At 40.0% G+C, this 27,948-nt stretch overlaps 3 protein-coding genes and 2 long non-coding RNA genes across 15 annotated transcripts in view; 2 read left to right on the forward strand and 3 right to left on the reverse strand.

Moving 5' to 3' along the window:
- Positions 1-27,948, reverse strand: part of LOC115728661 (disease resistance protein RUN1-like) — a 1,102,447-nt gene that overhangs the window by 965,462 nt on the left and 109,037 nt on the right. The gene's annotated exons all lie outside the window — the stretch shown is intronic.
- LOC125313790 overlaps positions 1-27,948 on the forward strand; it is a 483,189-nt gene that overhangs the window by 420,098 nt on the left and 35,143 nt on the right. The gene's annotated exons all lie outside the window — the stretch shown is intronic.
- Positions 1,380-19,279, reverse strand: LOC125313789. Its single transcript, XR_007197402.1, has 4 exons — positions 19,028-19,279; positions 18,542-18,691; positions 17,580-17,582; positions 1,380-1,394 (listed from the first exon to the last, which is right to left on the reverse strand). It is a non-coding gene; the product is annotated as an uncharacterized LOC125313789 (long non-coding RNA).
- LOC115727783 (probable 1-deoxy-D-xylulose-5-phosphate synthase, chloroplastic) lies at positions 9,050-13,168 on the forward strand. Its single transcript, XM_030658064.2, has 10 exons — positions 9,050-9,483; positions 9,769-9,903; positions 10,006-10,170; positions 10,264-10,414; positions 10,790-11,061; positions 11,155-11,428; positions 11,540-11,847; positions 11,945-12,226; positions 12,350-12,634; positions 12,786-13,168. The coding sequence occupies exons 1-10, from the start codon at positions 9,346-9,348 to the stop codon at positions 12,933-12,935; spliced, it is 2,160 nt and encodes a 719-aa protein (XP_030513924.1). The 5' UTR covers positions 9,050-9,345; the 3' UTR covers positions 12,936-13,168.
- LOC115726577 (heavy metal-associated isoprenylated plant protein 19) lies at positions 15,693-16,498 on the reverse strand. Of its 2 annotated transcripts, XM_030656499.2 has the most exons (3): positions 16,386-16,498; positions 16,190-16,271; positions 15,693-16,030 (listed from the first exon to the last, which is right to left on the reverse strand). In XM_030656499.2, exons 1-3 carry the CDS (start codon positions 16,431-16,433, stop codon positions 15,720-15,722), a joined length of 441 nt encoding a protein of 146 aa, XP_030512359.2. In that variant the 5' UTR covers positions 16,434-16,498; the 3' UTR covers positions 15,693-15,719. The 2 variants fall into 2 exon arrangements, with proteins under 2 accessions (XP_030512359.2, XP_048129725.1); XM_048273768.1 differs by having other exon boundaries at positions 15,693-16,271.

Consider the following 27,948-nt stretch of genomic DNA (forward strand, 5'->3'; position numbering starts at 1 on the left):
TCACTCGAGACATTGAAGGGTACGTGTATGTGAGTAAGATTTTGTGTAATAGAGGTAATCCTTTCCATCTCGATCTACAAAAATGTAATCGTTTGGTTTGAACATTTGTTTGTTTATTTTAGACATGCCACGTGTTCCAAATTTTAGATTATTACATGTTAATTTATTTTTATAAATACTGTGTGGCTGCGTTTTTTTCTTTCTAAATACATGGTGTATATCAAGTTCAATGTTTTACATCCCCATAAAAAGAAGAAAACCAAAAAATTGCATCTTTGAATTTCAAGTAAAATCCATCAAAATTGCCAAATCAAATATTTTTCATGAAAATGGTGTTAGAGTAATCTAGTGTAACCAAATCCGATCAAATCTCGGTTGGGAAATAAGATAGTTTTCTCTATTTTATTTAGGTTTCTAATCAACCTGAAATGATTAGTGGCGACTCCAATTCAAATACATTGATGTTAATTATTTGAACCTTAGTTGGATTTGGTATGGACTTGGGAGAGTGAGTTAGGTTAGTTATTAATTAACCGATAATCCATTGAAAATTAACTCGTTTATTTTTTAGGTGACTAGTGGGGATCCAAGAGGACTTAGGCATAATTTCATGAAAAGAAATCACTTGATTTGGTAAACTTTGGTTGAATTCTCATTCTTAGGTGTTAAATGTTTTATTGGGAGTTATAAGGGGAGGAGTGTTGGTAACTTGGGCTTGGTGAATTGATTGTGATTTAACTTTTGAATCATTAGTGTGTTTGCTTTTAATTGTTGTGATGATTTATTCTTTGCCTACTCCTAATAGTTTTAAGATGGTATTTAGATGGTCCTTACTTGGAGTTAAGGTTTCCAATCCCAAAATTTTTCAAAATGGCTCAGGGTCGTTCTCATGCACGTGAGGCTTGATGCATGAGAATTGCCCTTGTCGCCGAACCAGCCGAGTGATTGAACCCGACTAGTCATGACTATTGTACGCGAGGCTGCGACTAGTCATGTGATTGGGACATGTGTTTGTTATTTTCCTTTGAAGCCTTTGGATAGATAGAATAAGATTTAAACTAAATCATGATGTCTTTGTGATTGACATTTTCTTCCTATGAACGGTAATTTCGTCTCTTTCCCTATTATCTATTTTTTTTGAGCTGGTCATGGTTTAGTATCTTGTCTTTTTCCATTCGACTTTCTTGTAGCTTTTTTGTCTATCATTTGGCTTATTCTTTGTGATTTTACTAATTCTCTCGCTTTGAGTAAGTGACAAACACGAGTTGTAGACCTTGTTTCAACTAATATCTTGCAATTTCGAATTAAATTCATAATTTAAGATGGCCCTTTTTTTCAACAACATGCGGTTATAACAGTTTTCTGAACATGATTTTTTGGAAAGACATATTAAACTGATTTGATCCGCGCATTTCTGTCCATTGGCCAACATAAAGTTTTTATCATCTTCTCAACTAGCTCGTAAAATTTGGACATGTTTTGATCAACGTGCGAATTAATATGAATTTTTCTAAAGCGGATAAACTAAAATTTATGTTTCACTTTGGTCTAATCACTTTGTTCGTTTGAGTCTAGAGGGATGCCATGGTTGGCTTATTCTTGCTCCCTTCTCATTTTTTTGTTTTGTACGGGTAATTTATCACGGACCCTCACATATTTCATTAGTTGCAAAGGATTATATCTGCGTCAGGGATGAAATTTTCCTGAATGGTGATAGAATCAGGATCCGGAGGTTGGGGGACTCACATCCCAGCCTGTCCGTCTTTCAAAGGTCACGGTGCGAGTTCAAGATGCCCGACTTTGAGAAGTATGATGGACTTCCAACCGAACGTCCATGTACAGGCAAGAATAAGCATGCGACCAATGGCCCCTTATTCAGGCTAGTTTAAAAGAAGTGTTATGCTCAATTTGTTTTGGCGATGAAAAGGAAGCGAAACAGATAAAGGGTGAGCGCATCCGACCGATAGATGTGGGATCTACTCATTCCCAAAATCGTTTCAAGAAAATTATTGAAGAAAAGAGAGAAACCGGGGTCCCTTCTTCCCCCCGCCCCCAAGTAACGAGCTCGCCAAGATATGATCCATCAAAGAAAGTGATTACCATGCGGGAGCTCGAACATGAACTTATTAGTATCGGATTCAAGATCTCTCGATTCTAAGGCATTCTGTTCCAAGCAAAAAAACCAAAATAATCCTTTGCCGATCACTGTAAAATTGTCGTATTGGGAATAGGAAAAGGGAAAAAAAAAGAAGGAAATTAAAAGAAAAATGCTATGAGTCGGTCAGATTTGGTTCGAACGACATGAGGAGATCAAGCTTTAAATCTCGGTCAACCTAGGCGATGTGGAAAACCCTAAAGAAGTTAAGATCGGGCAAACCTTTCCAAAGAGATGACGAGCGCTTGATTAAGCTCCTAAGGATACCGCCCTGGTCCTTGCGATATGCCCGGTCTTGACCGTTCCATTGTCGAACATTGTTTGCCAATTGTCCTTTTTTGTGCAAATAAAGTTGACTGGAAGATTAATACGAGAAAAGCAAAAGGTACCCGGCCACTTCCCAATCAAGAATACAGCCATACCAACCTTGGTGGTTCGCGAGGACCGCTGATCATCCCTACAAGTTTCCGAGGGAAGCTAGGGTCGGCCCTGTGAAAACAAAGTGGGAAACCGCCGCTAGTGTTAGCAAGTAACACCAGTATCAATAAGATTACTTTGATGATGAGCTCACCACGAAGAGTGATTATGGACCTTGGAAAACGCCGTGGTTTGATCGACGAGAGAGGTGAAACCTTGAATACTTCTTTAATTCATGATAGTTTTTTCTTTTAAGCGTTAGCGCCTAATTCAGAGGGGTAACCACGTCCGACCTTCTTTAACTCTAAATTATGCTTATTTTATTTATATGCCATTTTTGGAACAATATAGCAAAAGCAACCAACCGTGGCGCCACATCCCTGGTGGTTGGGGAATATAGTGGTCCGAGGCGTCCCGGTTCATCCGGGATTTGGCATCAATGTACAAAGATTAATAAAATATTTTTTCGAAATTCAATGCCAATTGAAGCTCCATGGTTACAAACGAAATAACATCCCCATACAATCCGATCAAGATGAGTTGATCCTTTCAATTCAAAGTTCACAAGAAATTCGTAAAAGGGTAAAACGTTCGTTTCAATCGTTTAGGCATGAGAAGTCTTTTGCTTTGGGAAGTATCCATTCTCCTTGAAAAATTAATGAAATAAGAAATTTCGGAGCCTTTGACAATCTCATGTCGAGATAATGAAGTTTGCAACTCATTTGCATGGGCATCCCAATCCACGCCCCTAAGAAGTTTTTTGTGGTTGTACCAAGATAAAAGTTGTGATTTTATATGCTCAAAAACACTCATACATTGCATAGTTTGATCCTCATGTTTAATTTACCAACTCAATAAGGAACATGAACTACATAAGATACATAATGTATGGAATGGGCGGGCAGGATGATGAAAGGCAATCCTTTCCCAAACACGTCCCATTTTTTCGGAGAGTTGAACGGTGGCTAAGTTCCGCATTTCACAAGGTAAAGGTTTTTCAAAGGTACGAAGTAAAGGCATTCAGTCTGTTGATCCATTGATTACCTTTGAGGTGGTTTTTTTTTCTCAGAACACAACGAGAACAAGGTAAATGGTTAGAAATTTTCTTGCTCGGCTAACATTAATTTGGTTTCTTTGCATTTATACAAATTTTAATTCAAGTGCCTTAGGATGATGAAGAGCATTCACTTCTTCATAATTCATTCTTTTAGCCCACTTGAGCCTCGCAAATTCATTTCTTAAACTCCTGTTGGTGATCATTTGCTCATTCCAAAGACGAAGATAGCATTTTCCCAAGGATTAGAATTGGAGATGGGTCGGGTAGATTCGAATGGACTCATTTCTTGTATGCTAGTTTTTATGTTTACATAATTTTTCTTGTAAATGTTTATGTTTGTTATAATTCCTGGTTCAAAATCATGGGATTGTAAAAAAAAAAAAAGAGGCAAACTCAGCTTAAAGGAGAAGGGCTCTCGAAAAAAAAAAGCAAAATAAAGAGATGTCGAAGAGCTCTCAAAGAAAAAGGAAAAGAAATCTCTTCTCGAAAAAAAAGAAGAAAAAAAAATGAGAGTCGAGTAAGAAAAGCAAAGGCGATCTCATATGAAAATTTCAAGTATAGGAAAAGCAAACCAAAAGTAAGGCCAATGCACATTCATTTGTAAAGTACTTCTGAATTTTGAATGTACATTTTGCATGTTAAGTTGTAAATTCCATGTACATGTTTGCATTGTGTCCTGCAAATTTTACAGACACTTGTTGTGAAGAAGACTCCCAAGTTGGACAAAGTGTAATTTCGAGAAAACTACCATCCTCATTCAATGATGGTTTCTCAAGACATTTCGAAGACCAAGGGTGACTAGTCGGCGATGATCACCAACGTCAAGCCCCTTCTCATTTAATTTTCGAGCCAAAACGGTTTTCCCCAATCTTAGCCTACGTTATAACCCTCCAAAGTCTCTTCGATTAGGGCACTTGAGTTAACGTAGAGTTAAATGATTTTAAGCAAAGAAGTTCGAGCAAGATTTCTCTCTCATTTTTCGGGGCTCTTGACTTGTAAATGGAGAATGATGAAGAAATTCATTTCAGCAGCCTTGACTCAACTAGAGTCCCCTTTGTAAATATTGACCTAGCTCTCATTACGGTCCTAATCAAGACCTCATCGGCTCTGTAAGATTACTTGGATCCTTATCGAATGCGATGATGGAAAGATTGAGTGATTTCTCTTGAATCCTCGAGACAGGATAAATAGCTTTTTCAGAGTGAGAGAAAGCCATTTCGAACGAAGTCCCCTTCACATTCGAGGTGTAATGTGAGAACCTCCCCGGACAAAATTGGTAATGCAAACTGAGAATGGTTATGCATGAACCATAGTATGAGTGATTGCATTATACTCATTGTTGAATATGTTTGTATGTGTTACCTGCATTCTATGATAGGTAATACATTCCCGATGTTCGAGTCCTCCCAAGGTCTCAAATTCATCCAAGGATTATTGAATGAGCAAGTTTGTGGAAATGCCTACTGTGTGATAGAGCAACTGCTTCCTTGATTAATCGTTGGGAACCTGTAAGTTTTTTTCGAACCCCTTTTCAAATTAAACTCCGATGATAGTTGTTATGATTCAATTTGCAATATGCCCTTTCGTACTTATCGATTCCATTCGATGGTGCTCCTATCAAATATTGTTCAATTCGAGCAATATGCCTCTTCTATCGATCGTGAAGACATATGCACGGCGATCTTGACATCTTATCAAATCATAACGACGTAGCTCTTATGATTTGGTTTTAGATCACGAAGACGTATGCACTGGTGATCTTGACCTTTAGTCGACTCATAATGACATAGCTCTTATGATTTTCGGCCTTTATCAAATCATGAAGACATAAGCACCCATGGTTTTGATCCAAACCAAATCATAATGACGTAGCTCTTATGATTTTGATTTCCTTTATCGAATCGTGAAGACATATGAGCGATTTGACATTTAATCAACTCACAACGACGTAGCTCTTGTGAACTTGATTTCACTTCTTTGACCACAACACGTAGTTTGTGATCTCAAACGACACACATATCTTGCGTTGTCTTGCATTAGGGAGAAGTAGATAGGCCAAATACCTTAAAATCCTTGCTGCAAAAGAAGCTTGGAAATTAAGAGAACCGTCACAGGTATTTGATAAAACATGTATTCTCGTATGCGATCCATGGGAGTTTCTTTAACAAAAAGAGGAGGAGAAGTTTTAGCACATGTTATTTAGGTCTTGCATATCATGCATCACTTCATAAAAATGGGATTAAAACTCCCGCCAAAAAGTTATTCTAATTTGCATGTCAAAATTTAGGATTCATTTGTCTTTGAGCGGAACTCTACGAGCTTCCACTCAAGTTCTAAATTTTGACTAATCTATTTTTTGCATAAAAATTAGAACTAATTTTAGTTCTAAATAAAATCATCTCACATATTTATTTTTAGACATTGCTTGGCATATAATTGGGAGACTTAATTTAGCATGCGTCTAGACTAGGCCGGATGGAAAAATACACGAGAAGATTTGAAACTTAGTTCAAATACTTAAAATTTCGCATTGCAAATACTTGGATTTTGAATACAAAGAAGATGAAGAAGGGAAGATGAAGAAGATGAGAAGGAAGATGATGGGAAGGTGATGAAGGGAAGATGAAAATGGAAGGTGAAGAAATGAAGATGAAGAGGAAGATGAAAATGGAAGGTGAAGAAATGAAGATGAAGAAGGGAGATGAAATGGAAGTGAAGAAATGAAGATGAAGAATGAAGGGTGGAGAAATTTGGCTATAAAAGAGGGAGAGTTCTTGAGAATGGAAGAGAATTTTGGTGATAGAGAATGTGAGAGCTCTTGAGAAGAGTTTTAGGGGGGGAAGAGTGGAAGAGTGGGGGTTTTGAGAGGAATTTTTAGAGGAAAAGAGAGTTCTTGAGAAAATCAGAGAAAATTCGAGTGAAGAAAGAGTTTTAGTGAGATCATCTTCGAAATTTTGCCTTTCCACACGCCATTGCTTGCCATTTTGCACTCTTCTCCGGACATTGAGGAACTATAACGTGTATGTGTAAGATTTTGTGTAATAGAAGGTAATCCTTTCCATCTCGATCTACAAAATGTAATCGTTTGGTTTGAACATTTGTTTGTTTATTTTAGACATGCCACGTGTTCCAAATTTTAGCATTATTACATGTTAATTTATTTTTATAAATACTGTGTGCGTTTCTTTCTTTCTAAATCACACATGGTGTATATCGTCAAGTTCAATGTTTTACATCCCCTAAAAGAAGAAAACCAAAAATTGCATCTTTGAATTTCAAGTAAAATCCATCAAAATTGCCAATCAAATATTTTTCATGAAAATGGTACCGAAGGGCGTTAGAGTAATCTATTAACCGATTCATCTGTGAATAAGATAGTTTTCTCCGCTAATTTATTTAGGTTTCTAATCAACCTACCGAAATGATTAGTGGACTCAATTCAAATCACATTGCATGTTAATTATTTGACCTTAGTTGCGATTTGGTTGGACTTGGGAGAGTTCGGTTAGGTTAGTTAATTAATTAACCCGATAATCCATTGCCCAAAATTACTTTTTTTTTAGGTGCACATATATATACAAACTGGGTAAACTGGGTAGAATTAGAAGATTACAAAATCAAATTGTTTTAGCAAGTGTACACACTATTCCATTCGCGTCTCTCTATGCCCACCTTACTTGTTCTATTAGAAAATCGGAATTCTCTTCTCACTCTGGTGGTCAATACCTGGAAACTCTCTGCATTAATGCCGTGATCGTTGCAACAGCCCAGAAATAAGTCAAGAACAGGATAGTTTCTGTCTTTTAAGTGAAATCCCAGAGTAGACCGAAGAGACCGACCATGGTCTGATGACTTTGTCCCATAATACTTGTTCCATGAAAATGCCAACTTTATGACCTTTTCACAGGGTGGTATGATCCATCCTAGAAAGTTTCAACTGGGCTGTGGGATTGGATTATCAACATACACCGAGAAAAGTTTCCTCGCCGCTTCTTATCTGCGAACTTCGGGTGTCATTTCATCTCTATCCATCTCCCCGCGACGTGTGCGGTGAAATTCAGGCACGGATGTGTATCCTTACTTAGTGATTGTTAATGTTGCTTCTTCATCCCCTTTTCTGGGATTCTCTTTAATCTCTGTTTTGGCCAATCTTGCAGAAGCATTCTGATTTGCAAGTCCTCTTCTGTAAACCATTGTGAGGACAGTTGGGAAGCTTCCGATCAGAACAAGTAATCCAATTTCTTATGGCTTGGATCTGTAGCGTGTGAAGCAAAGCATACCTGCTGGTGGTAACGCAATCGTTCACATAAATCACGACGTCTCTAGGCAATTAAGAATGAATCACGTGGTCTTTTTCTTACATACCATGACATAACGGGAATAGAAAACAGGGGAAGCAGGAATATGCCATTCACGAAATGATCGGGACAATTCTCGAGATGATATGGGAACTACCTCGGCAATCTGTCAAAGTTCAAAATGGTGGCTAAATTCTGTTAAAAAAATAATTTGTGAAAACATTATACATGTAATACACATGTCTATATTTGTACTTAGTGAAAGTTTCGAGCAACTCAAGCTAAACACGTCTCGAGAGAAACTCGAAATACATGACTCACAAGAAGTTGCAACTCTTCATTTATATAGCACCGACACGACATGCCGACCAGCGATTTTTCAAAAAATATGAAATTCCGACACATTGAGACATGATGTATATTAAATATATATTTTCATATACATGATAAATTAACATATATATAAATATTAGTGGCGAGTTTCTTTTTCTTATTCTACCAGGGATTTTTTTTTTGCTTTGGGTTCTATTAGGGATTCACGATTATTTTTTTTACCGGTTGGGTATATTAATTTTGAGATGGCTGGATATATGACATAATTATATATTTTTATTAAATTTATATTTTGACCATCAATTTATTAAAAATGCTTAAATTGACCGCGCGAGTGTCGAAATAGCGTGTCCGGATGCTGAACTCCATGTCGCTGGCGTGTCTAGAATACTAACGGCATGTTGGTCATATATCGAAGAGTGTCAAATACCACCTGGCTTTTCATTTTCTTCACCAATTTTTAACCCAGATAAATTGTACAGCGAAACAGAGAGGAAGGGATAGAGGTACACCAGTCACCAAACAGACCCAGAATAGATGCATGTGTTGGATCGATTACATTACATGTCCCAAAGATCGAAATGTCTATCTGATCCGTTAGTGATTCCTGTCGACGTGGCCCAATGGAAATGAACCTGCCGCCTTCTAGCTTTAGTTTTCCCACGTCACTGTGTTGCGGCTACCTTAAAAGTGCAAGAAGCAATGAAAGATCAGGCCTTTGGATTAAAGAAGCTCACCAGTAAGCATTCACCAGTAAAAACTCTCCCTCTTTCTCTATCGCCGTAGTCTCTGTCGACGACACAAAGACTCGAATTTGCGCACCAACTTTGCTACGATTAGCGCCAATTCACTCAGAGCAGTACACGGCCGACCATTTTATTCATTCATTCACGCACCCACTTTCATCTTTTTGGCTTCTCGTTTTCTCTGCTGCCAGGGAAACCTGGGTTGTTTGTTTCCTTGTCTGGATCTCTGTTTCTTGAAGCTCCACTGGTACAAATTCGTGATTTTTGAATCCCTCTGCTTTTCACCTTCTTGCTCTGGCCCGTTCTTTGCTTCCTTGGCCCCTCGCTGCATCAGCGGATATGGCTCTGTGTGCATTCTCGTTCCCGGGCCATATCAGCCGTGCCACAGCTTCAGATGCTCAGAGGAATGCCTCTCTTTCTTCTCATTTTGTTTGGGGCTCCGATCTGCTGGTGCAATCGCAGCACAACCTCGCTCAGGTATTTACCACTATTTGTCTGCTGCTTTTCTGTTTCTGAGTTTTTTGTTTGCTCTCTTGGAGACGAAACAAAAGTCATAGCTTGCAAAACTTGCGGATATGATTTTTCATCTTCCAATTTCTGATGTATTTCCATTTAAGCTTTTGCTGGAAAGGGTTAAGCTAAAGTTCATTATAAATGCTTTGTCACTTTTTTGGCATGTGGTGTTTGGTGTTATTGTCAATTTCAGCTTGTTATTTTCCTGGAAATGATTCGGGGAAAAGCTGGGTCTTTTTCTCTGTTTAGGTCCAGGTGAGAAAACGGCCCGGTGGGGTTTATGCATCACTGTCTGAAAGGGGAGAGTATTACTCCAAGAGGCCACCAACACCTCTATTGGACACCGTAAACTATCCTCTTCACATGAAAAATCTATCCATCAAGGTACATATTAACCTCGTGTTACATATTCTATCCACAGAGCTAGCTCATTGTTGCTAGTGGAGACTCTAATCCAGAATTTGTTTGGGACATAATCATCTGTAGGAGCTGAAGCAGTTAGCGGACGAGCTTCGTTCGGACGTCATATTCAATGTTTCCAAGACTGGAGGTCACTTGGGCTCGAGCCTGGGTGTCGTCGAGCTCACCGTGGCTCTTCATTTTGTCTTCAATGCTCCTCAAGACAGGATCCTTTGGGATGTCGGCCATCAGGTGTCGAAGATGCTTTCATTTTTCTCATTTCTGCCTGTTTGTATGATCAGCTTGATGGTAATTGGTTTTCGATCACATGGTATCTATATGCAGTCTTACCCACATAAGATTCTGACTGGGAGGAGAGAGAAAATGCACACAATTAGGCAGACTAATGGATTGGCAGGGTTCACAAAGCGCTCGGAGAGTGAATATGATTGCTTTGGCGCTGGTCATAGCTCTACAACTATCTCTGCAGGGTTGGGTAATTCTCTTTATGCCTCTAGAGAGTACATAATTCGAAGGCGCAGTACTTTTTAGGAGTAGCAAAACTCATTGCAAGCACGTGGATCAAGATTTAACTGCAAAACTATACCTCTTTTCAATAAGAAATGAAGATTTGGTTTTGTTTATATCTTTGGTGGTCTAATACATACTATGCTGGAGTCGGACTTTTATATATGCTTCACTATTCAACTTAAGATCAATTTCTTCTTGATATACAAGTTACAAAGTTGTGTCACTTGATCTTACATTAGTCCAGTCTGCAGAACTTCACTATATGCTCGACTTCCAAGGCATATAGGTTTTTTCCTTTATTATGTTCTAAAAGAGGATTTTTTTTTCTTCCGAGAAACAGGTATGGCTGTTGGAAGGGATCTAAAGGGAAGAAAAAATAATGTGGTTGCTGTCATTGGTGATGGTGCCATGACTGCAGGTCAAGCTTATGAAGCCATGAACAATGCTGGGTATTTGGACTCTGATATGATTGTCATTCTCAATGACAACAAACAGGTCTCATTGCCCACTGCTAATCTTGATGGGCCTATACCTCCTGTAGGAGCATTGAGCAGTGCTTTGAGTAGATTACAATCTAACAGGCCTCTTAGAGAACTTAGAGAAGTCGCAAAGGTAGGCGATTGCCCTTAAAGTTCGAGACTTTCATTTTCTGCTGTTCTGTTTTGAACATAGATTAAAATAAAATCCCCATCTTTGTGGTTTTAGGGTGTTACTAAGCAAATTGGGGGACCTATGCATGAACTGGCTGCAAAAGTTGATGAATACGCTCGAGGGATGATCAGTGGATCTGGATCCACCCTGTTCGAAGAGCTCGGGCTCTATTATATTGGTCCTGTCGATGGCCATAACATTGATGATCTAATTTCGATTCTCAAAGAGGTTAAGAGTACCAAAACAACTGGTCCGGTTCTGATCCATGTTGTCACTGAGAAAGGTCGAGGATACCCTTATGCTGAAAAAGCTGCAGATAAGTACCATGGTAAGGATCTAAATTGACTGAGGAATTTATGAGTTTATTTCATGCAATTGTTTTTATGCCATTAAGAATCTGAAATTGTTGCCCACTTATTTATCAACTTCATCATTGCAGGTGTGGTTAAATTTGATCCTGCTACTGGAAAGCAGTTCAAATCAAGTGCGGCCACGCAGTCTTACACCACATACTTCGCTGAGGCTTTAATTGCAGAAGCGGAAGCAGATAAAGATATTGTTGCTATTCATGCTGCAATGGGAGGGGGCACGGGGTTAAATCTCTTCCTTCGCCGCTTCCCAACCAGATGTTTCGATGTCGGGATCGCAGAACAGCATGCCGTCACTTTTGCAGCTGGTCTAGCCTCCGAAGGCGTTAAACCTTTTTGTGCAATCTACTCATCTTTCTTGCAGAGGGCTTATGACCAGGCAAGCCCACTGCTTTGCCTTTTTTGCGCAATCTTATCCTTTTCCTTTTTTTTTTTTTTTTGTTGGCTTGAGAGTATTATTGTTCTCTGTGCAACAGGTTGTACATGATGTGGATCTGCAGAAGTTGCCTGTTCGATTCGCAATGGATCGAGCAGGACTGGTCGGAGCCGATGGCCCTACACACTGCGGTGCTTTTGATGTCACTTACATGGCATGCCTTCCTAATATGGTGGTGATGGCACCTGCGGACGAGGCAGAGCTTTTCCACATGGTGGCTACTGCCGCTGCCATTGACGACAGACCAAGTTGTTTCAGATACCCACGAGGAAATGGAATTGGTGTTCCACTGCCGCCAGGAAACAAAGGCACACCACTTGAGGTATCTTCTTGTCTATTTTGTGAAAAGGAAAAATGAAGCATATCCTAAATGAGCTAAAAGAAATTGGTATTCCATCCTGGATTGATTCCCATTTCGATCACTACAAAAATATTTCACCTGCAGATTGGAAAGGGAAGGATACTTTTAGAAGGAGAGAGAGTGGCGCTCTTGGGCTATGGAACAGCGGTGCAGGGCTGCTTAGCTGCAGCTTCATTGGTCGAGCCCCACGGCTTCAAAATAACAGTTGCTGATGCGCGATTCTGCAAACCTTTGGATCACACCCTTATTCGAAGCCTCGCAAAATCGCACGAGGTTTTGATCACAGTCGAAGAAGGTTCAATTGGAGGGTTCGGGTCTCACGTCGCTCAGTTCCTGGCCCTTGATGGCCTTCTTGACGGCACAGTAAAGGTATGGATGCTACAATTTCAGGAAAAAATATTGCAGGAACTTTGGCTGAGTTGTAGGATGATTAAAGTTGCCGGGAACCACCAGATATTCTGGTGTCTGTTTCTTCCCTTTTCCTGTACTTTTCCTAAATCGCATGCGCTCATTTTCGCAGTGGAGGCCTCTTGTTCTTCCTGATCGTTACATTGACCATGGATCGCCTGCCGACCAAGTGGCTCAAGCCGGTCTGACCCCAGCTCATATCGCAGCGACTGTATTCAATGTAGTAGGAAAAACAAGGGAAGCTTTGGAAATCATGACATAGAGGAATTCTTTCCGCAGGCTTGGTTTTTGTTCCTCTCATACCATGTACAAATAGGATGCTACAACAATAACAATATAGCTTGTTACAAATAATTTGTCGATCTGTAGTGCTCTCGCCGTTGCAATGTTGGTAATTTATCATGTATAAGAAGAGCATCACCACATGTGCCTGGGGAAAAAAGGAAGAAAAAAGAAAACGAAAGAAAAATATGAACACAGATCCTCGATACTCAACGTTGTTTTTTTGTTCATTCTCGACTCCCGATGGATCTCCTGGTTTCACTGCCGGAGGCAACGTGCTGATCCTGTTCCAATTAAAATAAAAAAAAAAAACTGAGCAAATGCTCTCTCTTTCCAACAAGATTCCACTGGGGCCATCTTCAGTTTTTCCTCAGTGGTCTCACTTCGTGTGTTGCGAAAAACTGAAAGTTATCATCCAGAAATGAAGATTTCCTAGGGGGGTTATTTGTCACGATGAGAATTCGATAGCGATTCCGGTTGTGATACTGATTCTTATGATCTTACTGTCCATATTATGCTACTCAGAAACACAGAGAATAGCTTCTCTGTTTTGGACAAGCATATGGAACTCTTCTCTGTTGACGGCCCAGTACTGTACAGATTCAGAAGCAAGACAAAGAATGTGATGGATGATTGGACAATCAAGGCCTAAAAGAAAGCACTGAGAAATGAAGGTGGGCAATTTATGCTTTGAATGCTTGGTTTGTGGCCTGGTGCATGCTCCTGTCAGCCATTAGATGATGTCTAGTGGAGCAACAAGTGAGACTTGCCTCTGCATAGAAACACCTGGACTCCTCTGTGTCCAATCAGCTTGGGCATGTTGGTGGGGACTACTTTGATTGGGCCTTGTGGCCGGTGGGAAAAGAGGAAAGAGAGATTTTGGGGAGGGGCTTTCTAGGTAAGGTAGTATAGATTAAAGTAAGTTGGGAGCTTTCTCTTAGGTTTGTCTATTGTGTGGAAAATGTGAGAGATCATGGCTATACATGATAGGATGGAGCGACTTTTTTTTTTTTTTTTTTGGGCCTAGGATACACACGGTCCATTGCAATGACAAAGTACCAATTCAATTCCCAAGAAAAATTTCCTAGAAGACCAAAATGAGGATGATGATGATGCTACATGGCAGTGTTTTGGGGTTTTGGGCATTCATAGAGTTGACTTTACATGGAAGAGAAAATGGAGGGTAGAATGTAAGAGGAGATCACTTCATTGTTGGAGGATGTGACATTACATTGGGGATGACAGGTAAACAAAATATACGGCAACATAAACTGAGGCAAGTACTTCTAAGAAAGTACATGCTACTACATTGATAGAAGCCAAAGATATCCTGAATGATAGAGCCTATAATGTCAGAGGAGATCTATGGAAGTTGATCCTACTTTTGGGGAAAAATATTAATTGTAGTTGGTGATGGCAGTGTGAAGTTGGAATAAAATCTATCTTAGGTATTAAAAAAATTGGTTGTTATGCCGGATCGATCGCTCAAGACATTTAGCACTCGAGAGCCAATCTCCGTCTGGCTCGAGGATGGATATAAAGCTAAGTAAATTGTTTTTGCTCCAAGAATGGAGGATTGTGTTGATTGTAAGAGATGTGAATCCGCTTGTTCAATGGATTTTTTTAGCATACCACATTGTTGACATTGTTGTACAGAACATTTGCATTTAACTCCAATATGATTCCATAACTTTTAGAACCGATAGGTTAATAAATTAATGCCTCCTAAACATGTTAATTATTAATTCTCTCTCAGCTAATGTTGATAATATATATACATACATACATATATATATATATGAAGTGCTTAACCTCATTTCACCACTTCAACCAAAAAAAGAAAAAAACTCATTTCACTTTGCTAGAAGAATGCATTAAAAAAAAAAAAACTAAGGTGAACGCACTAATCGGATTCAAATTTTCGGTAAAATCGTTTTCGGATTGATGGGTTGATTTTGGGATACTCATACCAGAAAAATTTCTAAGTTATTCCATATTTGGAACCACCTATCTCAATTTAGGCTTGCCCCCACACATGAGGTTACTCTGATACTTCGGTATTTTCACCATTTGTCTACTTTAGAGATAGAATCATTGCACTTAACTAAATAAAGATTCGATCAAGGTGCAAGTATAGTTCAAATTAGTTCAGTTCAGGTCACCACACGAAAACTCGATTTGAGATGCTCAAATTGCCCAAAACAAGGACCAAACTTTTCATATTTTGACTAGAATGAGGGCATTGCATAGGGCAGTCTTAGTAATAAAGTTGAATTTTGTGATTATCTTTCCACATCAAGACATGTCATCGTCAAGCCCCATTAGAAATGAATAGAAATAAGGCCTTAATAGTCATTTCCCTTTGGCCCATCTCATGGGAAATAGCCAATGTGTCTCCACAAATGTAAAAGCAATCAACTGTTTATGTCAAGAGATTGAGATTTTTTTTTATAGCATGACTATTTGAATTCTTCACATGATTTCAGTCTGTAAGAGTGTATGTAAATCGTTTTGTTTGGCGCATCGAATAAGACTTCATTCGTAAAATTACATGCTCACCCCCCCTCCTCCGGGAAATTTACTAATTTAAGTGAGAAAAATTGTAGTTCGTACATGAAAATTGTTACATCAAAAATCAATCTTTCTACCAATCAACCAATCTTTTCCGACCCCCAAAAAAAAAAAACCCAATCTTTTGTATTAAAACTAAATAGCATCAATCTTGAGAACTACTTCTACATTATTTGCCCCGTAATCTCTCTCTCTACATTATGGAACATGCATTCGGATTCTCATCACTAAACATCATCAAGACTTCATTTTCTACGCAACAATAACCCAACATTGAAGGATGGATAATCACATTTTGCTCTTCGGCCACCATCGCTTTCGATCCCTCTTTGCCTTCTCCGTCGTCATTCGCGCCCTCTTCGTTCGCTCGGTCCTCCTTATTCTCCAGAATCTCGACCTTCTTCCCCGTCTTCTTCTTCAACTTCTTCAAAACCTTCTTCGGATCGATCCGCCCCGTCACGACCACCTTGTGCTGGTTCATATCTGTCGAAAACGTCTCCACCCCTACATTTATCGTAAAACAAGCACACATGAAGAACCGTCCGTTTTCCATTGTCACCACATCCGATCTGCATGTCTCATGCAACACGAACGTACGTAGATCCACCAAACCCATCTTGAGATTCTTGTTACAGAAGAGAGAGAAAGAAGAGAGAGAGAGACCTTTGATCTTCGAAATGGTTCTTGCAACCGTTCTTTCGCACGCGTTGCAATGCATCGAGACCCTGAATTCGACAACAACAACCTACGTACAGAACCAAATTCAAAATTTTTTTTCAATTCTTTGACCATATATATTCGAAAGTTGAATGGAAATATATATTATCAAGGGAGAAAAAAGGAAAAACCGCAAACTCACTTTGGGTTCCTCCTTCTTCTTCTTCTTCTTCGTCTTCTCGTTTCCCATTACGCAAAATGGAAGGGCAAGAAGAATTTCTGGGTGGACGTTGCATGGCAATGAACAGAGAAAGAGAAAGCCCTAGAAAGCGAAGGAACCCAGACGTGGGATCCCGCAAAACGAATGAGGAAGGGGTTTCCGAAAAATCTGAAATGTGGGCCCGACTAAACACGTGTCATTCAGTGAATGGATTTGGATAAAAATGAGGTGGCATCACTCGGGTAGACATTATTCTCTGTACTATTAACGGTCAAAGTCGTTTTTATGTCGCCAGATCTGTTCCACAAAATAATACCAATATCGATCTTTAGCCGCAGGATCTTGTTACACTAACATCAATTGAACGCGACATGTTTTAGACAACTGAAGTAATGTACTGCCCTGAACTTAGCCCTTCTCCTTTTGGACAAATGCAAAACTCAAATGGGGAGAAAAGTGTAGGCTTTGGAGTTAAATTCAGGGGCAAAGCTGCTCTCTCTTGAAGAAAAACTAGGGAGATCACTTCTGTCTCTATTTTATATCCAAGAGATGTTACAAAGATCTGTCGGCAAAAGCTCATCCGTGGGAATAAGAGTTATTTTCCGTTAGGCGCGCGAAGTTTGTTCCTGTTGATGGTGCGTGTTGGTGGTGAAATACATGTTCGTCGTGTTAATCAGGTTGTTAGCGTTTGGATTTTGTGCCTAACAATGTGAAAATAACTTAGGAGGATGAGGTAACCGGCTTTAAATTTTGTTTTTCTGAATGTCATCATCTTGTTGGTTGTGATAATGTACAAAGTCTATGTGATTGGTTAGGGGGAAGATTGAGAGATTGCCACCAGCGGCATTTGATGTTCGCAGCAAAGGACCAGATGATGGCAGAGATCGACCGTCGGAGGAGTGTCTTACTAAACAGCAAAATTCTTGTTTTTGGTCCATAGACATAAAAAAAAAATGAATATGAAAGAACAAAGAGAGCACAGGCTCCCACCAAGGTATGACAGGTACCACAAGTGCAAAGTCCATGAAACATAGAAGAGTGTCTTACTACTAAACAGCAAAACTTGTGATGCATGGCCATCCCAAGCATCTTCCCTCCTGTCCAGCTCAAGTGTCAAGATCCTCTGTCTTTGCCGTGCTCGAAGTCGAACCCTTTTGGTCCTTCTTACGGCAGAACTTCCTCGCGTCCTCTGAAGCTTCTCTGTGAAGATGACAAAGCACGTATGAAGAAAGAAAGGGGCACAAAACTCAAATTCCATGCAAGACATGATTTAGTTGAGTGTGCACGAGCACATGTTCTTTGCTTATCTGCTTGATTGAAAGCAGGGTTCAATATTCAAATTCTACATCTCTGATCAAGCACATCTGATGCCGAGTTTTCGGCCTAACCTGAAAGCATTAAGAAGATGCTCATCCTTAGGGTCAAGTTGGACGCCCTCATCGAAAGATTGGCAGCTTCATTAAACCTCTGCAGCACATTTCAAAGTCTATACTGTCAGTAGTTAATTAAAAACCCCTACACTTTGATTTCATACATTGATTGATGGACCAAAGAAGAAGTGAAAGTGAAAGCATGCCTGCAGCCAACGTAAAGTGGCACCTTCCCGATAGCAAGCTTCTGTCAATTCTGGTCTAAATGCTCTGCAGGCCCTTGCATCAACTAGAGCATGTTCTGCTTCCCCCAAGCAAATTCAGCAAAGTTCTCTCGGAAAGCAAAGTCAGGTCGTTCGGTCAAAGACTCTCACCTATAATTTCCGAACCGGACGAGTAGTTCAATTCAGACAAATCGAGAGTACTTAAATCAAGTTTTGTTGGTGAACTTTCTCATGACAAAGCCTGAAAATGTGGAGAAGAACTGAACTGATGACAGAAGAATTTACTTGTGTAAAAGCGTATAAAGCTGCAGGGTAGTCTCTTCTATTAACCGCGGCATATCCTGTTAATTTGGCTTCTGCAACCCTGTGTTTTGCTTCTTCACTTTCCTGAGAAATCTGTCTATTCACAGGATTTGAGCAATCTCCAAACCCATACAAATTGACCTACCTTGCCGGAACAACTTGTAACTTATGCCAAGCTCATGTCCTTATTGCACAGATAAAATCCATATAACCATACAAAAATTTGGAAATTTTTTGATACCTGCATATCACCATATTCAGCCTGCTCATGCACCTTGATTCCATCCACACTCCCTGGAATATTTTTTATTTCTGAAGTCTTTCGAGAAAGAATCTCCACGGCTGCACGGTTGCCATGTCGAGCTGCAAGTTGTATGGGTGTCATCCCACCCTGTGATGACCAGAGCAAATCATTATCTTTTATTGAATGATCCACTCCCAAAACACCTTCGATGAATCTAAATTTTCCTCTCTCGTATTATTGGAATTGTACCTTCGTTCAATGTCAAAGACCCTTTTCCAAGATACATAAAGTTCAGTCATTTTAGAATCCTTTCAAGGAGCATGGACCAGGCAAAAATACGAAACAATCATCAACCGAAAATAACTCTTCTTTTACTCTGCAAATTTGCTGCATTTGCATTTAAACAAGCTCTCAGAAGGAGGAGGCAGAGAATATGAACATGAGACTAAAACTCAAAGGAGTTCTAAAGCTTTAAAGCTCGACCTCGTCTCTGACATTGGGATCAGCTCCTGCTTCTAGTAAGCAATTTATCATGCCGAAGTTCCCCTTGGAAGCAGCATCGTGCAGAGGTGTTCCTCCTTAAGGCAAAGTAATATTCACCTCGGCACCCCACAGTATGGATATCAAAGTGAAGCCGGACATAAGCACTGCTTTCAAATGGAGTGTAAACCGACATAACCCTTCTGTAAATCTTCAGGATAGAATCGAGTCTTCCATGGAACTTGAATGTTAGCAAGAAAGGGATGTGCTGATTCCATTATGCACTACTAAGTAGCACACAGCATTAAGAAGGCACGACTACAGGACACGAAATAGCAATATAGTGTCAACTAACCTATGCAAATTGTTAACAGAAAGGCAGCTTGGAGTACAAGACAATTGAAGTGATCAAACACCAACTGTTAAATGTCTAAAAGTCATACAAACCTGAATCGACAGCTTTAAGCATTCAACCGAACCGAGGGTGACAGATTGCGATGCCCTGGAAATTATTTACTACAAGATAGAAATGTCCAAATCCAAATGGACCCCACCTTATCACTTAGGCCCCTCAAAGTCAAATTTCTCTCTCTCCTTCCACCGCCTTTCCTCCCTCTCTCACGCACATCCTTTTTTTTTTTTTGGTAAAGTCCTCTTTTCTACATTTTCAACTGATATCATCACAGGCCACTCACGCACACCCTTGCCTCTGCCTCTTCTTCATTTTTCTTTGTTCTTCTTCTTCTTCTCCTTGGTTTTCTTCTGTTGAGCCGGGCGACGCCTACTCCTGCTGTCACCGAGCCTCCGCCAACCTCAGCCCACACCTTCAGCCATCTCGTCCACCGCCGCACGTCCATCGCCGACCACCGTGAGCAGCCCAGCAGCCTCGACGCCTCCCCTGCTCTGTTTCTGCAAGTGTGTCGTTGCTGCCTTCGCGCCTGGCTCTGCTTTGGCCCGCTGCACGTGGCTGCCCCGACCTCTGTCGCTCAGCCCGCTGCCTCTCCATCGCAGCTCGAGGACCTCGGAGGCCACACGAAGCTGCCTGAGCCCTGGACAGACCCGAACCCCCACTAAAACCGAACCTGCCCTGCTCGTTGCCCTGTTTCGCTCGAGCTACTGCTGCTGCGTGTGCTTCTGTTTCAGTCGATTCCAGAGGGCCTGACGCCACCCAGCCACTGTCATCGTCACCCCCAACTCCTAAGACCCGTAGCCACTGCCTTCGGCCATCGCACGCCAGCCACCACAGCCGCCAAACAGCCCCTGCCCGCCTGCCCTGTTTCCGCCCTGCCCGGATGCCCTGTTCGCAGGCCAATTTCGTGGGCCGTGGCCTGTTTTGACCTGGGCGGCGCGTGGGTCGTGTCCGGAAAATCCGAGTCCGTGGCCGAGGATTTGGGCCGAGTGTCCGAGGATCCGTGCGAGCCGTGTCCAAGCCCGAGACTTTCATGGACCAACGCCGTATTCGCATCATGTATTTAATTGTGAGTCGACCTCTAATCCTTGGTTAGGTCTCTAATTACGTTTGGATTAGTTTACTTAGACTATTAGGTGTTTAGGTAGCTCAATTAGGGACGGTTTAGGTTAGAAACTTGGTTTAGGTTCAATGGCCTTAATTTGTTAAGTTAGTCCGATTACCTAAGATTCTATGGCTAATTGGATTGGATTGGTTGATTTGATGATTGTTATTACTTGATCCCGAGTGATCAATAGGTTAGAGATAAGCGAACGATTGAATGATCAATCACATTGGTTAATGTTGATTCTAATACATCCATGGGGATTACAATGTGTGTAATTTGATTGGATGTTCGTGATTGGACTAATAGGCCTTCATGATTGAATTGATGGGTTCTGTTAAATAGATCGTCTATAACGATTGCCTGGTTGAATGCCGTGCGATTGTTTGATGATTGAACGATTGTAAGGGGGTTTGAGCACCTTGTTTATAGATGCAAAGTTTGGTGGATTGTATGTACATTCATATGACCATGCGTAGAGCTAAATTGCATATTTTGACATGAAAATGGCCTAGGGCCAAGTCTTTGAGTATGCCTGCGTGGGCATCCGGCTAAAAGTAAAGATGAAAACCGATCGATTGTGGAATGTGCTTGAGTGATCATACGATGGAATGGTGATGAGATTCCCGACAAGTTCATATTATGCCAATCTTACGGAATTATACGACTTCTTAGATGCACGCCAATCCGTGCCCATGCCGGTTATACGGATCACATGGATTGTCGGATGCCGGTCGCAACTTGTAACGAACCGAAGTCCCTATATGGATTCCTAATAGTGCCATGTCGTGTCGTGCCGGCCGTATGAATCACACAGGCTATCAAATGTCATCGCCGAAAGTAAGGGACGAAGCTTGGTTATGCCAATAGATACCGCTAGTCGTGGTGTAAAGTCACTACCACTCGTGTGCATGGGGCCAAGAGCCATGAGGCCATTAATAATTGGACTGTGTGTAATTGTGACTCGTTCGTTGGACGAGTGTGTGTGCATCTTGACTATGAAATTTGGTATGGGATGGATTTAGTAGAACAACGGAGGCCCATATTCGCACATGTCCAAGTCATCATTGCATTTTGTGTGGTAATTTGGTGGATGAGTTGTATGTGATTGAGATATCTGCATTGAGGTATACGATTGATTGATAAGACGTTTTGGACAAATTGATGTGATGCCCGGCCCATAAATTTGATTGATATGATCGTTACGTCGTGTTTTGCCTTATACTATATGTAGCTTCCGGCGGGTAAGCTCACATTTGACCGAAAAATTTATATTATAGTTTTGTTACTACTTAGTAGGGGTTTTGAGCGAATTAACTCCATAATCGGGCTTAGGCGTTTGACTCACTGAAATTTATATCTCACCCCATCGTTGTTAAACCGTTGTTAAACTATTTTCAAGTTCTAAGTGATGGAGCTAGTAGTTCTTTGAAAAGTCGATAATGACGAGAGTGACGTAGCCTTATTTGGAGTAGATACGAGGTTGATCCTACCATGCCCCAAAGTATGGGGCTGATTAGCGACTCATCTTTGTTATCTTGTGATGTGTCTGTAAATGAAATCATGTTTTTGAATTGATGCATTTTCCTACTTATCTATCCCTGTCTTATTTATGGTCTAGGAGTACGTTTCCATTTGCGTAATAAAGTATCGTGGGTCGATAACGAACCTAGGATGCTATCTTTTATGACCCGAGGGACGACTTGAAATGGATGCCGTGTACCCGAGGATTGGAGTGTGACACAGATGCAAAGAGCGGAGTTAAACGGCTTAAGTACACCACAAATGCCATAAGTTGTGTGGGTACTTGGTGTAAACTTAAATCAACTTTAGTGCTAAGTTTTTGTAATCTTAAGGAATTCTTTTTAAGTGTTCGGAAATTTGACACGTTTTTTTATTAATTTTGAGATGACGTGAGGATTAATCGTTTTTAAATTGGCACTTATGTATTTTTAAAAAGTTGGACTAAGTGATCGTTTGAAAGTTTTGGAAGGTACAAAAACTTAGCATTAAAGTGACGATTTGAAAGTTTTAAGTGTTTATCTTGGGAGTTAAACCATCAACTTCTGCATAGGGCTGCAAAACACAAATAAATGGAGAAGAGACATGAAATAGCAATCTGACAATGTGGTAGGCAAAGAAAGAAATGATTCTCAAACGTTCCTTGCCATCTTGAATAGAAGTAATATCATAGCAATCATAAGGTGATATCTTAACTTCCAATCCACCCCTCCACTTCATCGTTATTGCATCCAAAGATGAGAATGTGTCCGCGATGAAAATATGTTTACTGGTTTACTTGGAATACATCATATGCTCTAAGTTGATCGAACAAGTCTCGGATTTTTCCCCGTCATCAAGCAAATTAAGGAGAATCCACCGTAATCGCTCCAAAGTCCTCCTCTATGCAAAGAAAAACTTCCGTGGAAGCGAGAGACAACGGAGAAAATCCTCGCTTCTGGTGATGAGAAAAACCAGATCTTGTGATACACCACCTGTTGAGATTTCTGCGTCAGATCACTCGGAAGAAAGAGGCATTGCATGTAACAACTCAGGTTTGTCTGATACTCAGTATGATGAGAAAATTGCTTCGGCTCTGGCTATTAAGCCCCCATTATGATGCCCCTAAGGAGAATGGTTCCGGAGATGATTTCGTTCTGCAATGCCTAAGGATTCATAAGTGTTCTCGAGTGAAGAAGATTTTACTTCTACATTAAGTTTGTCTGTTAGAAATGTAACTCCTATTGCCTCGAGTGTTCAAGACGACGTCGCAAGAGAAAGTGGGAAAGTCTGGAGTTCCCAAACCTGTAAGGACTCTGTCGAAAGTAATCATCATTAGAGAACTAGTAAGAGAAGAAAGTGGTGTTGAGACAAAAGGGAAGTTTGACAACGATGATGATGTCATTTTCAAAAATTTCAAAAAGAGAATGACTTTTCAAGGGACAAGAATTTCAAAAGCAATCTCCTTCTGTCTCAGAAGCGTGCTGATCGCTATGAGGCACTGAAGGAAAGAGGTATTATGCCGTATAGATTATTTGATGTACAATACTTTGATAAAGTGGGTATCTCTGTTCGCAAACATCTTAAGGAGATGAAGTTAAGGGATTTTGTAACTGTCAGGACCACTGTTTACCCTGACTTGGTTGCCTACTTCTATTGGATACTTTCCTTTGCTGGTCCAGAATCTTTTTCTTTTTATGTTGGAGATACAGGTTATACCCTGCATATTACTGAACTGGCAAAGATCATGGAAGTAAGGGCGAGTGAGTTCAAGCCCATTGATATTCAACCAAAAGCAGCCTATAACTATCTTGTAGGGAAAGAAAACTACATTAGAGAGTCGAAGGCACATATGGACTACAATGATTTTCTCCTGAAGCACGTAGTGATACACAAGGTTGTTATTGAGTGTCTGCAACCCAAGGCTTCCTCCAAAACAGATATTTCTAAGTTTGAAGCCAAGTTGATGTGGGCATTGGTGATAGGTTATGACTTTTCTCTTGCTCATACTATCTTTTTGCACATGTACAGTAACTGTACACAAAATCAAGGGACTACTGCTATATGCTGGCCTGGTTTCTTTGATTTTGAAGTATCACAAAGTGCCTCTTCCTGCTAAGTTGACACATACTCAAACTCCCATCATGGTGGTTGGAGAAACCAAGATTCAAAAGATGGGTTTCAGACTAATAGACAGAGGATGGGTCAACAAGAGCAAAGTACTTGTGAAAGTTGAATTAGAAGAACAGTCTGAAGTAGCAAAAAGATTTGAAAAGAAGAGAGAGGCTGTTGAAGAAAAAGGAAAGAAGATTCAGCAAGTGAAGAAGTCTTCTGTTCAACTTCAGGATGAGTCTTCTGAGGAAGAAGAGGCTCAGTCAACAAGTTCAAATGATGAGAGAACTCTCACAGAATCATCCGAAAAGATCCCCAGTGCTGATTAAAGTTCAGATGATGATGGTCAGGGTGATGATAAGGATGAAGGAGGAGGGGACATTGCTAAAAATATTGGTAGCATAAATGAGTAGGAGAATCTTGATGACAAAGAAGAAGACCTCAATCAAGACTCATATGCGTGAAGGCAGAGAGAGAACGGAAACTGATGAAACATCTGCTGAAAGAGCATAGAGGGAAGCTGAATTTGACTGCAAGATGTACATTGAAATATGGCAAGAACATCTTTATGAAAGAGAGGAAGCAGCAAGATTGAATGAATTTGTTTTTAGTCTGAGAGATATGGAGTCAGCAGAATCTGATGAGATGGAAGTTGACACGGTGGTTAATGTTGAACCACTTGTTGTTGCCACATAGGAATTGCCTATAGAGATTCCAAATAAAAAAGGCAGAGATTCAGGGGAGGAAAAAGAAGATGTTGAAGCCTCTACACAAATTTAGAGGGAGATTGAATCTACTGCTCAAGAGGAGCAACCCAAGGAGGAGTCTGCTACTATGACTCAGGAGGAGCTACCTAAGGAGACTGAATCTAACGCTACAGAGAAAGAAAGAGAACTTCAGAAGTAGTTTCTGTTCAGATTCAGGGGCAGATCAATTTCCAGCGCATTTTAGATTCTACTTTTAAGGGGGATTCCTCAGGCAAGGGAAAAGCACTGATCAATGATGATGGGAAGGGCAGAATGCCTGATCGAAAACTAACTCTAGAGGAGACTCTAAATGCCTTCATCAAGGAGCTGGTAGATACAAGATCATCTCAGTTTTATACTCAGAAGAATATGGAACAATTTCATAAGGAAGTGATGCAGAGGCTGAATGTGCTTGAAAAGGAAGTCATGAAGAGGATGAGCACTTTTGAGGAGAAGCTCGATGAATATCTTCGACTTTTCTGTGCTGAGATGGCTAGTCTTGGTATTTATACTCTACTTCGGGAATAGAAGATCACAAGAGAAGTCCCTGAACTGTTGTCTCTGAGAAACTTCACTTTCGCGGTTGCTGGTACAAGTGGTGCCAATCAAAACCAGAATGAAGATGTTTTAAAGGAGGATGGCAATAAGCCAGATGGTGTTCCTTCTTCTTCTGCAAATCAAAATACACCACTTTCTTCTTAAAATTGTTTTTCAAGTATCTGGTGTTTGTTTTTTTGTTTTTGAATCAGGTTTGGTGTGTTGTGCTTTGAACTTACTATCACAACCTTATTATGGTCAAGTATCTATGGTTTGCAATCACTATATGGATCTTTATTGCTTCTGACAAAAAGGGGGAGAAATTGACTCTACTTTATATACTACTAATGCAGGTACCAAAGATGCAAAGTACTACGCAAAATGTTCGAAGTGTTCAATCAATACGACGATACAGTGATGTTCTTCCAAGCTTTATTATGTCACTTGAACGATTGCATAACTCAGATTCTCATACCATTTAGATTCAAATTTTGACAAAAAATTTACAAGGCTTATTTGATTAAATATTTGGGAAATTTTTCTTGTGCTAAACAATTATTTAATTTTTTTTTTAAATCCACATTTTTTTAAGTTTTGTCTTCATAAAAAAGGGGAGGATTGTTGAAAAAACATCCCTCTAGATATTTTGATTATGATAAAACTATTTTTCTTAAGAAATAATATGGTTAAAGCTTTGAAATACTTTATTGCAAGTATAGCATGTGAATAAAATGCTTATACTATTCCAAACCTAATATTTAGACTCAAGATAAAGTGGGTCACATATTTACTTCTGAGTGAGTTGAAATTTATTATTCGGATGGAGTGAGATATCGCCTTTGAAGGCTTAATTTGGAGAAGACTTATGTGACACATCAGCAAGGTTTACTAAAGCTCAAAGTCATTGTTCTAGTCTGATCATATTCAAAGATTTTCTTCTACTTCTGAAGACTACTTTTGAATTATGTTCAGTTTCTATTATATTTTTTGTCCAAAGTCCGAAGACCCATAATTGGCGGATTTCCGATTTGGCTATGTTATTTATATAAATTTGTAATCTTTGATTGATAGGATTTTTTTCCAAATAGATTATAAGAATATCCTCCATTGGATATTACCTTTCATGAGGCAAGAAAGCTTGCATATTTGAGTAAACTTTACTTATGAAAATTGAGGATTTAGTTTTATGGGCAACTGAATCTAAAGGGTTCATATTCTACTTCAACAGCTGCCAAATGTTCCTAGATGTAGTCTCTTCTATTCAAGATTAATGGTGTCCAATAAGAGATTAAAGAGCGATCCTTTGAAGACCTGTCCAATGGCTAGTTTGGAGGTGAAGAAGTATAAAAGGGAAGATCCATGGTAACCGATGAGAAAGAGAGAGCTCAAAACGTACAAATTTCAATGTGTTTGGTTTATTCAAATTCATATACTTGTCTTTGAGAGCGAAATACTTATTCTTTGAGAGATTTTGTAAGAGTGAATAGTGTGATATCACAAGTAACCTTTCATCTAGTGGAACCCAGCCAATCGGCCGTTAGCGTGGGAGAGTGGACGTAGGCTTGTCTAAGTCGAACCACTATAAACTTTGCATGCAATTCTCTCTTTCTCTAAACTCTCTTTACTGTATTTAGACTATTGCACGTCTTGTTCTGAAATTAATAAATTTTGTTCTAACTTGTTTAAATTCCGCAATTAATTTTCATATTTGTTCAGAATCACCTATTCAAACCTCCCCCTCTCTCTTTTTTCTAGGTATTTTTGCTAGACACAACACCTATTAGGCTAAACTTGCTAAGAGTTCAATATATGCATGGGAGATTGTTTATGTAATTTCGTCACAAAGGAAGCACAATTTATTTGGGATTACACCCCAATTATAGAATATATCCACTATCAAGCTCAAAAACATTCATAGTCTCAATTGATCTACCAACACACCCTCCTTGTTCTAGAGACCAAAGATTCACCAAATAAAAGAAAACCAAGGCAACCAACGACTTTTCACAATCCTTTAATTAACAACCCTGCAATTCTTTTTAATTTCTCCTTCATCATCAGTTAAAACTGCAATGGCGCCCATCTTCTTCATGGAATTACCAAACTGAGCCAAGAAGACATTGAACATCTAGTAGATCCAAGTGAAGTTCACCGCGTGCTTGTCCGTGAGCAGGGTCGCATCGGACGTGAATAAGCCTTTGTTCTGGGGGAGAGTGATGTACTAGTGGCTATCGAACGAGAAGTAACTGTCGGGGTCCATCCCAATTGAATCGCGGGGGCTCGAGCACTAAGCCTTTAGCGTGCTGGCATAGCCCGGATCGAGCAAGGGGTCGATGTCGTTGTTGCCAGTGAAATTGAAGAGCCTCCTAAAAAATGCTGCACGATGTCCACTCCAATGATGCGTGCACCTGAAACAAAGTTTGAGAGATGAATATTATACCTGATAAACTTGATCAACGAGATAATCAAAGCAACGCATACAGATTTATGAACTTCAAACCTGAAAGGACGACAA

This window comes from Rhodamnia argentea, chromosome 1, assembly GCF_020921035.1.
Source record: "Rhodamnia argentea isolate NSW1041297 chromosome 1, ASM2092103v1, whole genome shotgun sequence".
Taxonomy (NCBI): Eukaryota; Viridiplantae; Streptophyta; class Magnoliopsida; order Myrtales; family Myrtaceae; genus Rhodamnia; species Rhodamnia argentea.